This window comes from Arvicola amphibius, chromosome X (assembly GCF_903992535.2).
Source record: "Arvicola amphibius chromosome X, mArvAmp1.2, whole genome shotgun sequence".
NCBI classification, from domain to species: Eukaryota; Metazoa; Chordata; class Mammalia; order Rodentia; family Cricetidae; genus Arvicola; species Arvicola amphibius.
The window spans coordinates 100,065,408-100,078,806 of NC_052065.1; the positions used below are offsets into that span (position 1 = coordinate 100,065,408).

Sequence of the window (13,399 nt, forward strand, 5' to 3'; positions counted from 1 at the left end):
CAATGAATTGGCTAAAAATTATTGAGTTATACCCTTAAAAAGTGAACTGTACGGTATAAAAGTTAAATCTCAGTAAAGCTGTCACTGCAGGAGATGGGGGGGAAGTGGGAGAGAAAAAGGGAGACAGAGTGTGAATGAGGGATAGGGGAGCTTAGGCACAAGGCAAACAATACTAATGAGGCAACAGCATGACAGCAGAAAACAAGTAGTGGATCTGAAATCACAAGATGTTTCTGAACTCACAGAACTCAAAAGGGCCTTTGAAGATAAATAATCCATTTCTTGATCAGTGTGAACCCTTGTTTGGCAGATATTAAAAAAAGATGCAATTCAGTTTACCAAAAATGAGAGTTAAAATAAATGTTACAAGATTATTTTAAATTAAACTGGAAGCAGAATTCTGGTAGCAAAAGATGACATGTTTTTTCTTTAATATTTTTAGAACAGTTTGAGTCATCATATGACAACTAGTTCAAAGACTTAAATCATAGACCATTTTTAAATGTAACTTGCAATTATAAAGTTAATTGGATATTTATCTAATTATCAGAGGGGTTCTATTACAAATGTCATAGAAGGCTTACCTATAAGAGTATTCGCTGGTACCAGGCAACATCTCTTGGTAGCACTTTTTGTTCAACTAGTGGACAAAGGCAAAGAGACAGGTGTAAAAATAAATCCTTTTTCACAACCTAGAACCCACTGATCAGTATGAGTTTTGATACATATAAAAAGAAACATGATACTTACACAAGAGGAAAGAAACATCTCTGGGTTATTTCAACATCAAGTATGTGCTGGCTGGGTTGTTTACCAATGTCATCAGATTACCTGGTATAAGGGTGCAAGCAGACAGGAAAGCTGTCTTCCCACTAGAGTACCCCATTCACATACTCAACAGGCAAGATGACTTCCAGGTAGTGGACGAGATCCCACAGGCTTTTAACTAAGCCTAACAAAGTGCCACAAACATTTGTGTTTATGTAGACAGAAGGGTGTACATGTGGGCGTGTTTCTGTGTGTGGAGGCCAGCTGTCATCCTGTGTCCTTGTCCACCCATAGTTTTTTGAGATAAGATCTCTTACTGTTAACTGAGGCTCTTTCATTAGACTAAACTGGATAGTCAGCAAGTCCTAGGGTTCTACTTGTCTTTCTAGCACCAAGATTACACATGGGTGCCTCTGTGCCCAGTTTTTTAAATATTAGTACGTTGAGATTATACTAATGTGCTCTCTAGTTTTATGTCAACATGACATATGAAGGAGTCATAATCTCAGTTGAGAAAATGCCTCCAGAAGACCAGACTGTAGAAAAGCTTGTAGGGTATTAATTAGTGATTGATGGGGGAGGGCCCAGCTCATTGTGGATGTGGATACTCCTGGGCTATTGGTCCTCAGTTCTATATGAAAGTAGGCTGAGAAAGTCATGGGGAGTAAGCCAGTAAACAGCACCCCTCTTGGCCTCTGCACCAGCTTCTGTGTACTGGTCTTGTGTGAGCTCCCGTCCTGATTTCCTTCAGTGATGAACAGCAATGTGAAGCATAACTGAAATAAACCCTTTCTTCCCCATGGTTTTTCATCACAGCGATAGTAACTAAGACAAATATTTTAATCCTCGAACCTTTCCCATGTCTCCCCTCTCCTTTCTGCCTCTCAAATTCATGGTCATTATTGTTATATGCATGCATGTGTGTGTGTGTGTGTGTGCGCGCGCGCACGCACACACACACTTGTATTTTTTCTCATTGTGCAGCCTGGCTGGCTTTGTGCAACAAGCTACATTTGAACTCATAGAGATCTTCCTGACTCTGCCTCTTGAAAGTTGGGATTAAAGTCATGCCCCACATATATGCCTAAATATATAAATAAAATTTGCTCAGTCTGGATAATGGTACTTGCATGTATGTTTTCAGGGCTGACCATATAGTATTAGAAAATCCCTCTGGAACTGAGTGGGGAGAGTGTTGTTTAAGAAGCAGGAGAATGGGGATAGGACACAGAAGATAGAAAAGCAGAAGGGAAGATATGAGGAAGGACATCAGGCTTTTAATGTGGATAATAGGAATCTGAAATCAGGTCCCTATGCTTGCTTGGCAAACACGTTACTGACCGAGCTATCTCCTACTCTCATACAAAATTAAAATAAAAAACATGGGCTGGAGAGATGGCTTAGTTGGTAAGAGCATATCATTGTTCTTGTAGAAGACAAGTTTGATTCTCAACACCCACACTGGATGACCCACAATTGCCTGTAACTCCAACTTGAGGGCATATGATGACCTCTATAGATAGGAGCACTCTTGGTGTAAATACACCCTGCCTTAATTAAAAATAATATTAATTAAAAAATAAAAATTCAAACACATTATAGAATCCCCAATAAAGTATATCATATAAGATCATGCTACTAAGAAATATTTTTAAGTCAAGAGTCAGCAATATTTGTTGAAAAGGACTGGGATTTTTGCGTGTGTTTGTGGATGATGATGGGTGGTATTACTCCAGGGCTTGAGAATGTTAGCCAAGTGTTCTGCACTCGAGCCACACCCCAGCCTATGCATATAAGTATTCCTTGCATACAGGTCATGTAATCTCTTTTAAGGACTCAGGTCTGTTGTAGTAACACAGAAGCAACCATACAAAGCAAGTAAGCAAATGGGTGTCGGAGTATAGCATACAGTAGATAGGCCATCTATCACCAAGTGATGTGTCCAATCTATAGCTCTTTTCTAGTTCTAGTTCTTTTTTTTGTTTGTTTATCGTTGTGCTTTAGAGACAGGGTCTCCCTGTGTAGCCTAGGATTGCCTCTTGCTCACTGTATAGCTCAGGCTCGCCTGTACATACAGAGACCCTCCGTTTTCAGTTTTCTCAATATTGGGATTACAGACACTGCTCCTGGCTCCAGAATTGTATGTTTTTTAAATGTTCTTTTAAAAATTCGTATACAAAGTATTAGGTTTTGTTATGGAACTTTCAAACAAAATTCTACCCTACATAATCTCCCCCAGTCCCTTTAGTCCCCTCATATCCACCCCACATCCTTTCCTGCTTTCTTGTCTTACGTGCCCTATTCCTCTTCTCTTCCTAAAGACCTCTCTTTCCCTCCTTTGTAGTTCATAGGGTATATGCACATTGGTAACCATTCATACACATGTCTATTCATTAATAAGTACAATCTGCATATGCAATAAAATGGAACTTTTGTCTTTCAGACTCTAGATCACTCCATTTAATATTTTCCAGATTCATCTATTTTCTTAAATTTGTTTTTCACTGCAACTGAATAAATTAGTAGTCTCAAGGGGTATTCTTCTAAGAAGTGTATCATGACATGATATGAAACAGATTAAAATATGAATTAGAGCCTGGTGTGGAAACTCATGCCTCTAGTCTCAGCACCCAGTGGCCTGAAACAAGAAGCATACAATGACTGAGGCTACCTTTAGCTCTGTACGCCAAGGTTAGTTTGGGCTATAGTATATTACCCTATCTCAAACAAACAAACAAACAACAACAAAAAGGCCAGCATGATAGAAATGACTGCAATCTCAGCACTCAAGAGGTGTATAGGGGAGTATTAGGAATTAAAAGTCACCCTTGGTACTTACCGAGTTTTTGGCTAGCCTTGGCTACATGAGATTGTTTCAATTAGGCAAACTTAAATTAGTGAATCAAATAGAAATAAGCATCCTTGCTTTATCATTTATAATCTTCAATAGCAAACTGACAGATGACCATCTGCTTCCTTTTCCTTTCACTTTTAAAATGTCAATGCAATCCTACTGGTAAAATTTTGCTGGAGAGAAAATGCAAATCATAACTATAATCACTACTCGTTATGAACATGTGTCTCTATGACATGTTCCTTCAAGAATTTTATAAACATTGCCATGTTTAATGGTAACCATTCTTTCCCTGATGTAGGAGTGTTTCTATCTATCTGTTGTTTCATTGGTTAATTAATAAAGAAACTGCTTGGCCTGATAGGTCAGAACATAGGTGCGTGGAGTTAGACAGAACAGAATGCTGGGAAGAAGGGAAGTGAGGCAGTTTGCCATGGAGCCAGCTGCCAGGTCAGACATGCTGAATCTTTCCTGGTAAGCCACAATCTCGTGGTGGCATACAGATTATTAGATATGGGTTAGTCAAGATGTGAGAGTTAGCCAATAAGAGGCTGAAACTAATGGGCCAGGCTGTGTTTAAATGAATACAGTTTGTGTGTTGTTATTTCTGGTGTAAAGCTAGCCGTGCGGGAGCAGGGCGGGATGAAAAGCAGGCCTGCTTGCGTCCTCACTACATTTCCCTACTAGTAGCATTATTCCCATTTTCCGATAACAAAATAAGGTTTACAGAAACTTCTATCAGGCATAATGGTACACACCTATAATCCCAGCATTTGAGAGAATGAGGCAGGATAATCATGAATCCCAGGCCAAATTAGGCTATATAGGAAGTCTGCCTGAAAGTGCAATAATAGGGCTTGGGATGTAGTTCAGTTGGCAGAGTACTTGCCTAGCATGTACAATGATCACCGCCACTATGAAATGTGGGCACAGGAGCACATAGCTGTAACCCCAGTACTCAGAACATGAAGGCAGATGGATTAAAAATTCAGTGTCATCCTTGGCCACAGAAAGTTTTTAAGGCTATAAGCCAGGGAGAATTCGCAGTGGTTATACATGTTTGTCACCTAGCTTGACTAGCAGAATTCAATCCTAGAAACTCACATAGTGGAAGAGAATTGACTTCCCCAGATATCCTCCACAAACCTATCTAATATACATATATGTACACACAAAAGGTAAACAAATGTAATAATAACAACAACAGCAATAATAATAATAGAAAGTCTGAGGTCAACTTGGTCTACTTGAGGTCTTATCTCGAAAACAAATAAACAGGTCTGTGAGATGGCTCAGTGACTTTAAGCTACTTGCCGCCAAGCTTGATAACTTGTGTTCAATCCCTGGAGTTCAAATGGCAGAGAGAAAGAACAGACTTCGACATGTTTTCTTTGACTTGTAGATGCATGCTGCAGCATGCATGCATTCTGCTACACTAGCACTTCTAGCCCACAAAATAAAGTAGTACTTTAAACCCAAATTATAACACTACTTATGACTCCACCTTTCTTCTCAACTCCATGCTCAGGTCTGAATGTTAGTAACCACTCCCCACATCCATTTAAGTACTAAATTCTCATCAATAAGGGATTGGTATTAAAAAGTGGGATATTTGGGAGGTCAATAAATAAATAATAAATGTAAATTTAATTTAAAAATTAATAAGAAGTAGACAAACAAAAACACATAAAAAAATCTATGGAGGCAGAGACAGGAGGATTAACACAAGGCTATTCTGGACACATAGTAAGTTCCAGGACAACTTGGCTTACATAGGGATATCATGTAACCCCCCCCCCAAAAAAAATCAAGTGAAAACAACAAAATAAAATGAACTAACAGACTAAGCAACTTTTTCCCAAGATAAGTTTAGCCAAAGAAAGAAGACTTGGGGTATGTGGAAGCAATGATTCTGTCTCATGTCTCACTATAACTCATAATTGCAGCCAGGGAATTTTATAGAAAACATTGTTGAACTTCAGTCATATGAAATAAAGCATAAATAACACTACTTATGACTTTACCTTTCTTCTGCCTTCCATGGAAAATTAACTCACTCATAGGCAGTAACTTTCTTAGCTAAGCATATTGATTTCATTTGATGTGAATGTTAGTAAGTTTTCTACCCTCCATTCAACTTTTGAATGCTAATTGAAAATTAGGGTATTTGGGAGGCGATTTGGTCAAATGGATGGAATGGTATTACTGTCCTTATAAAAGTGACCCCAGCACCAATACGTGGTGGTACACACCTTTAATCCCAGCACTCAGGGGGCAGAGACAGGTGGATTGCTGTGAGTTCAAGGCCAGCCTGGTCTACAGAGCATGTGCCATTACAGGCTCCAAAGCTACACAGAGAAACCCTGTCTCAAACAAAACAAGAACAACAAAAAGTGGCCGCTGGTAGCTTTCTTGTCTCAACCATGTGAGGACACTTGATGGCATCATCTATACTTCCGAGTCCTAACATGACCTGCAGTCTGTCTTCTGGAACTTGATCTTTTTTAGATGCCTTACTCTCTAGTTTGTGACCAGTGAATTTCTATTGTTTAGAAATCATAAGTATTAGTCTAAGACAGTGGTCCTCAACCTTCCTAATGATTCAGTCCTTTAATATAGTTCCTTATCTTGTGGGGAGCCCCAATAAAAAATTATTTCATTACCACTTTATAACTATAATTTTGTTACTGCTATGAATTGTATGTAAATATCTGATACACAGGGTATCAGATATATATGTGACTCCCAAAGGGGTTGTGACCCACAGGTTGAGAACCACCAATCTAAGGTAATTTATTAGAGTAACACAATCAGGCTAAGACATCACATTTATAACTAGACTGCTGTTAGCTGTGTATAATAGCATTCTTCTTACTTTGTCATCATTCACCCATGGCATTTTCTTTTTACCAAATGAAATTCTTAGTTTTCAGCAAGTAAAAAAAAGCACTGAGAAGGAAGGTAGAACTATATTCCTCCTGCTCAGGAATACTAATGCTGTGGGACAATGGTCTTATACCCTGTCACTTGTATTGTTTTAATAAAACACTGATTGGCCAGTAGCCAGGCACGAAGTACAAGTGGGGCAACCAGGTGGAAAGTGTTGCAAGGAGGGAGGCTTGTTGGTTCCTGGCCCGCCCAGCTAGCTTACACCTGAAATAATTATACTGAAACTGTATTAATTAAATTACTGCTTGGCCCATTAGCTCTAACTTCTTATTGGTTAACTCTTACATCTTAGTTTAACCCATTTCTAGTAATCTGTATATCACCATGAGGTCGTGGCCTACCAGCAATGTTCCAGCAGGTCTATCTCTGATGGTGGCACCATGGTGTCTCTCTGACTCTGATTTCTTCCTCCCAGAATTCAGTTCCATCTTCTCTGCCTACCTAAGTTCTGCCCTATCAATAGGCCAGGGCAGTTTTTTTTAATTCACTAACCAATGAAAGCTGCACACAGACAGAAGGACCTCCCACACCAAGGAAGTATGACCCAAACAGGAGAATTTTGGGAAGAGGAAAGGGTTGGTCTGCAGTTATCACCCAGACACAGAGGAAGCAAGATGAGAATGTCTCACTGATAAAAGGTACCAAGCCACGTGGCTAACACAGACAAGAATTATGGGTTAGTGTAGGATATAAGTGTTAATATGAAGCCTGAGCTACTCGGCCAAACAGTTTATAATTAATGTAGATCTCTGTGTGTTTCTTTGACACTGAACGATTTTGGGATGGGTAGGACAGAAATCTTCTGTCAATATACTAATAGTGTTGCTTTTGTACTATTAAGACTAAAAGCAGCCAAGCATGGCAGTGAATATTTGTAATCTTAGAATGTGGGGGTTGATACAAAAGCATCACTGAAAGTTTAAAACCAGCTAGGGTTACAAAGTGAGACTCTGTTCAAAACAACAACCACTACAACAAAAACTTGAAGAATGAAGAGTTTTAGGTTTCAGGCTGTATTCTATAAAATATTACAATACATATATATATATATATACATATAAAATTTTAATTAAAGGTTTTGTCGTATCTATTATTTGGTACAAATATAAACTGATAGATTCTCATCAGTACATTAAACAGAATAGAGACAGGAAGAATTTACTAAAATTTGCAGACAAAACAATGTTGCAGCCCAATTTTCCCCACCTGATGAACTATATATTATGGATCAGATCAATCATTACAAAGGAGTTGTTTTAAGCAAATTCAATACATTCAAGAACCAATGTCTATAAGCAAAGTCCCTAAATCTCACATTTCCTTTCATTTTATCTAATACAGAGGCTCTTTCCACATCAGATTCAGCTGATAATGGAAACAATATTGTTTCAGTGAAAGAATCATTATGGATCATCTCTTTCAGGATAGAGCAGTAAAACAGAGGACTGGAAGAATCTAATGACTTCTTATGAAGCCTATTTGCAAAGTTGCTTTAAGTAATGCCATTTCCCTGCCTGGTGGTAGCATATGTCTAGAGTTCCAGAATTGAGGACGCAGAGACAGGAGCCTTGTGATAAACTCAAGGTCTCTGTGATCCTGTCTCAATGTCTGTCCTCCCAAATTGTGGTATCCTGGAGGATTACAAACTTCTTTTTCTACACTGGAATTTAGAGAATGGTTGTGCAAATATGCTAGATAGTTATACTTTCCTATTTTACTGGCTCATGCCTTAGAGTAGGCTGGAATGAGAGGTCCAACACCCAAAGTTGTCCTCTGACCTCTACAAGAATACCAGGTACATGCATACTCTCACACACAAATACGTACATGCATAAATAAATGAATAAATATTAAGAAAAGATGAGAGAGAGACAGAGACAGAGACAGACAGACAGACAGTTCAACAAATAGGGAAAAGAAAAGTGGCTGAGCTTCGAAAAGAAATCAATTCCAAGAAGAAAATATAGGCAATACTTTGGAAGACAAAAGTGTAGGAAAGGACTTTCTGAACAGGACTCCATTCACTTAGGAGTTAAGGGCAATAGCTGACCAACAGGCACTCATGAAAGTAAAAGTCACCTGTCCAGCAAAGAAAACAATCAACTGAGTGAAGAGGAAGTTTCTACAGCAAGAGAAAATCTTCGCCAGTTACATGTGATAGACAACATGCAGATAATTAAAAAGCAAAGAAGGGCCTAGAGAGGTGGCTCAACACTTCCAGAGACCACACCTTTATCAGGCAGCTCACAAACGTTTTTAATTCCAAATTCAAATGATCTGAGGCCTTTTGCTTCTAAGGGTACCTGCATTCATGTGCATATATACTCACTGTAGACACACGTAGTACCACGTAATTAAAAAGAATAAAATTAAATCTTAAAAAAATCCCCAAGAATCAAGAAAAGAAATGACCCAGTTGTTTAAAAATGGGGGGCTATGGATGTGAAGTGATTTCTTTCTTTTCCAAGACCATGTTTCTCTGTGCAATAGCCTTGATTGTCCTGGAACTCACTCTGTAGAACAGGCTGGTCTGGGACTCACAGAGATGTGTCTGCCTCTGTCTCCCAAGTGCTGGCATTACAGAATTCTCAAAAGAAGACATAAAAATCACTAAAAACAATATATCTTGGAAAACATTCAGCAGCCTTTGTAACTAGGGATATTCCAATTAAACGTACTTTGATATTTCATCTTAACGCTAGAATCAGAATGGTCAAGTTCAATCAAACAACCCACCACAAATGCTGGAGGAGGTGTGGAGCAAAGGGAACAGGAACCTCTCATTCACTGTTGGTGGGATTGCGAACTGGTCCAAGCAGTTTGGAAATCAGTGTGACCAATTCTCCAAAGGATGAAACTAAATCTGCCATATGACTCAGCTCTACCATTCCTCAGCATATGTTCAAAAGAGTTGTTATTTTTCCACAGAGACACTTGACCAGCCATGTTCATGGCTGTTCTATTCACAATAGCCAGGAAATGAAAACAACGCAATTGCCCTTCAGTTGCTGAATAGATAATGATAATGTGGTACACAGACACTACAGAGCTCTATTCAGCTTTTATAGAAAAAAAATGAAATTTGCAGTTAAATGGATGGAGCTGAAAAATAATGTACTGATTAGGGTAACCCATGGCAAACCAGATCCAGAAATACAAATGCTGAAAGTTCTCTCTCATCTGTAGATCCTAACTCTGAAAAAAAATCACATAAATTAGAAAAGCAGAAAGTGACCATGGGATGAGGAGATAAAGGACCTCTAGATAGGGAGTTGCGTGGGTAGCAGAACACAGAATCTATGAAGGACAAAAATAGGAGAAACTGGGAGGGAGGACAATGGAGAGGAGGGTAAGATAGTAACATGTAAAGGGAGAGACGGTACAATGAGATTTCTTTAAGAAGGCATTAAAAATGATTGCAAACGCCATAGAGAAATATATTATTTTATATGCTCACATAAAAATACATACATAACATATATTTAATCCAGACTACTGAGGAATTATATATACATATAACTGTAAATTAAATTGAATGGAATTAAGCCACATGTGATGATAATGCTCCATAGAGTAGCTAACAAAACCCCTAGTGCCAGGGATGGAAAACCTCCCTCTGAGTCATTGGGCAGAGGTGTCCATGAGAGTGAATGCATGTGTCTGTGTGCTATGTGTATGCCTTGTGGCTGCAGAGGCCAGAATAAGACACCAGATCCTCTAGAACTGGAAATACAGAGGGTTGTGAGACACCATGTAGGTGCTCAGAGTTGAACCTGGATCCCCTGGAAGAAGCAACCAGTGCTCTTAACCACTGAGCCATCTCTTTAGCGCCTCATATATGGCAATTTTAAATAAAATAAAATAAAAATTTAAAAATTCAGGAAATCAGGAAAAGTACTGTCCTAGTTAAGTTTCCATTGTTGCAATGAAACATCATGAACAAAAGCAACTTGGGAATAAAGTGATTCATTTCTACTTACACATCTGCGTCACAGTCCATCATGGAGGGAACTCAAGGCAGGAACCCGGAGGCAAGAACTGGAGTGGAGACCACCGAGGAACCCTGCTTACGGGCTTGCTTCTCGTGCCTGGCTCAGCCTGGTTTTTATATCACCCAGGACAATCTGCCCAGTTGGTTTAAGCCTTCCACATCAATCATTAATCAAGAAAATGTCCTCACAGACTTGCATACAGCCCAATCTGATAGGAGCATTTTCTCAACTGAAGTTCCTTCTTTCCTAACAACCCTGGCTTGTGCCAAGCTGACAAAACCAAAACAAAACAAAATCAAAAAAAAAAAAAAAAAAACCCAGCCCTAACTAACTCTCACAGGAAATGCAAGATGCAAGCTTTAAGGAACTAATCCATGATCAGTGGAAGCAAGGCAGCTCCAGGGAAAGCTAAAGAGCAACAGCTCAGGGGATAAAGGGAGAGCTGATGATTTGTTCAGCTTGAGACAGCTTGCCTGCAGATACATCAAAGCAGGCAAAGATCTTTTCTTTTTACTGTCCTTTGAGTCGGCTCTTCACTAATGACTGCATCGTACTGCATGCATTTCCTAGGGAGGCTGGAGTCAATTATTCACTTCATTTAAAGAAGCTCTGAGTCTGCAAAGAGGTCATTAGCCAGGTCATTGTCCCACACAAAGCAAAGACTTAATTAGCTTTCTTTCTTTCCATCTTCTTTCTCTCTTATCTTTGAATACATAAAATCCTCTCCTGTTTGGTAAGTAAGTGCAAAGCCAGGCCTTTTCCCACAGTCAAATCTGAGCAAGTTGTCTGACATGTGGTACTTTCCTGTAATCCCAGGCCAGGTGAGGCCAGCCAGGCAACACAGAGACACCCTGTTTCAAATACTAAACCGAAAGCAAGCAATCTGGGGGACAAGATCATGTTGTATCTCTATTCAGTAGGTTGGCAGCAACACTAGAATAGTGTAAACTTCAAAAAATTCACAAGGGGCAAAGGTGAGTAAGGATTACTAAAGGTTGGCAGTACTTCCTTTGTTACTTGTTTGTGAACACAGAAGCAATACTATGCTGGATTACAGGGCCCCTCACATTCTAGATGATCACTTCATCACTGAACTCCATCTCTGGTATTCAGGCTCCAAGTGATGCCCAGCCTTTCCTTGCTTCCAGCAACATGATTATATGCTGGAATGTCCCAAGACACCTATGGATATGCAATAACTCAGTTATTGCCTAGAATTCTTTTAATTTGGCTTGCATACTAAAAATAGTAATAGTAACATTTAAAATAGTAACAGAATGATTTAGAATTTTAAAGTCTTTCCCCTGCCTTATTTTCACTTTAAATTTAGTAAAATATTTTTCAAAAATAAATCAATATCTTCCTTAGTATTATATTAATGTGTTTTTTGAAGACAGGGTTTCACATAGCCTACCTACGCTGATTTCAAGCTTGCTTTGTAGCCAAGGATGACCTTGAATGTCTGATTTTTCTGCTTCTACCTTTGGAGGCATGAGTATTGCAGGTATGTACTAGCACACATAGTTTTATGTGATGGTAGGTTTTTGAACCCAGGACTTTGTGCATGCTAGGCAAGTATCCTACCAATTGATTTTCAATTTTAACCCTAAGCTTCATGCTTGTGGAGTAAACAAAGTCCTCTGAAAGTTTGGACGCGCTCAGCATCTAGAAAACTGGGCTTATTGAATGCTTATTCACGGTACTGCAATTTTTTCAAATGTCTTATAGGATTTTATTCATAATTAGCAATGTAAGTTTTGTTTCTAAAGAGAAAATTTATACATTAATGTATAATATTCATGAAAACACAAAGTATTATATAAATTCAAAATATGCACAATTATTAGTAGGTTTTACAATTATCTAAAAATTATATTAAGTGGTAGTTTTCTATTTATAATTTCTGTTTTGGTTATTTATATTAAATTATAAATCTTACATTAATCTATTAAATTTTAAATTAATCACAATGACTAGGTTCTAAATGTTTGCCTGTCAGCAAGCCAAAACTCAAGGTTTTCAATCTCAGCATGAGTCCCCTTTTTCCCCAGTGATCTCCTAGATTCATGGTTTCACTTACAGTCCTGAGGCTTAATACATATCCTGTAAAAGGGCTGTGGGTCTGTCCTGCATAGCAACTGGATCTTTTCCGATAAAAACACTTCCTTTTTCTGTGTAGCCCCAGTACGCTGCCAGATCATTCAGTGAGATTTCTTTCTGGTAGTGTGAGTTTTCACGTTCTATGTGGAGTCTGACAACGTGTCTAAGACTGTGAGAACATGACATAACCATCCACAGTACATCTATGATTCAAGGTGCGGGCTGTTGCCTGTGCTTGGCACTCATATCCTATTTGCTTCAGAGAGCTGTTCTCTTATCGTTGCTTGGGTTCTGGCATTTTATCTGGGAAGCAATGAGATGCATAATCATGATTCACATTTTAAATTAATTCCAACTAAACATAAATGGCTGAATTGAAAAATCAATTGAATTCCTGCTTGGTTTCTTTTTTTTCCCCACCATCAATTATTCAGGGTCATAAGTCTGTTTAAGCTTTAAAAGCTATTGTAGCACTTGCTTCAGGATCTTCTTGGAAAGGCTCACACATGAAAAGAATTATTTCTCCTTTTCTCAAACCAAACACAAACGATCAGATATTGAAGACAACATACAAAATACTAGTACATTCCATAGATTCTTTATCTGCTGCTGCTTCTCATTCTACCCCAGCTCCCACATTCCCTTATATATTCCAGCTAAAACAGATAATCAATCATTTCCCAAATATACTTGCATCCCTACATTACAAGCTTTCAGAGGTGGAAAAGGTATCTAT

The 13,399-nt window shown here is 38.6% G+C and overlaps 1 protein-coding gene and 1 non-coding gene across 5 annotated transcripts in view; one reads left to right on the top strand and one right to left on the bottom strand.

The window, feature by feature from the left end:
• The window catches only part of Pls3 (plastin 3), a 114,230-nt gene extending 103,526 nt beyond the window's left edge, over positions 1-10,704 (bottom strand). For 2 of the 4 annotated variants that reach the window (XM_038316024.1, XM_038316026.1), the window contains exons 1-2: positions 10,552-10,704; positions 585-640 (exon numbers count right to left, since the gene is read on the bottom strand). Coding sequence is in view for 1 of the 4 variants with exons in the window: in XM_038316023.1 (XP_038171951.1) it covers positions 10,552-10,555 (4 nt within the window). In the remaining 3 variants the exon portion in view is untranslated. Of the gene's footprint in view, positions 1-584; positions 641-750; positions 832-10,551 lie in introns of all 4 variants that reach the window. The other 2 variants (XM_038316028.1, XM_038316023.1) reach the window with 2 other exon arrangements.
• On the top strand, positions 612-742 carry LOC119805641. The gene has a single exon (XR_005283955.1). It is a non-coding gene; the product is annotated as a small nucleolar RNA SNORA40 (small nucleolar RNA).
• Positions 10,705-13,399: the final 2,695 nt, after the last annotated feature.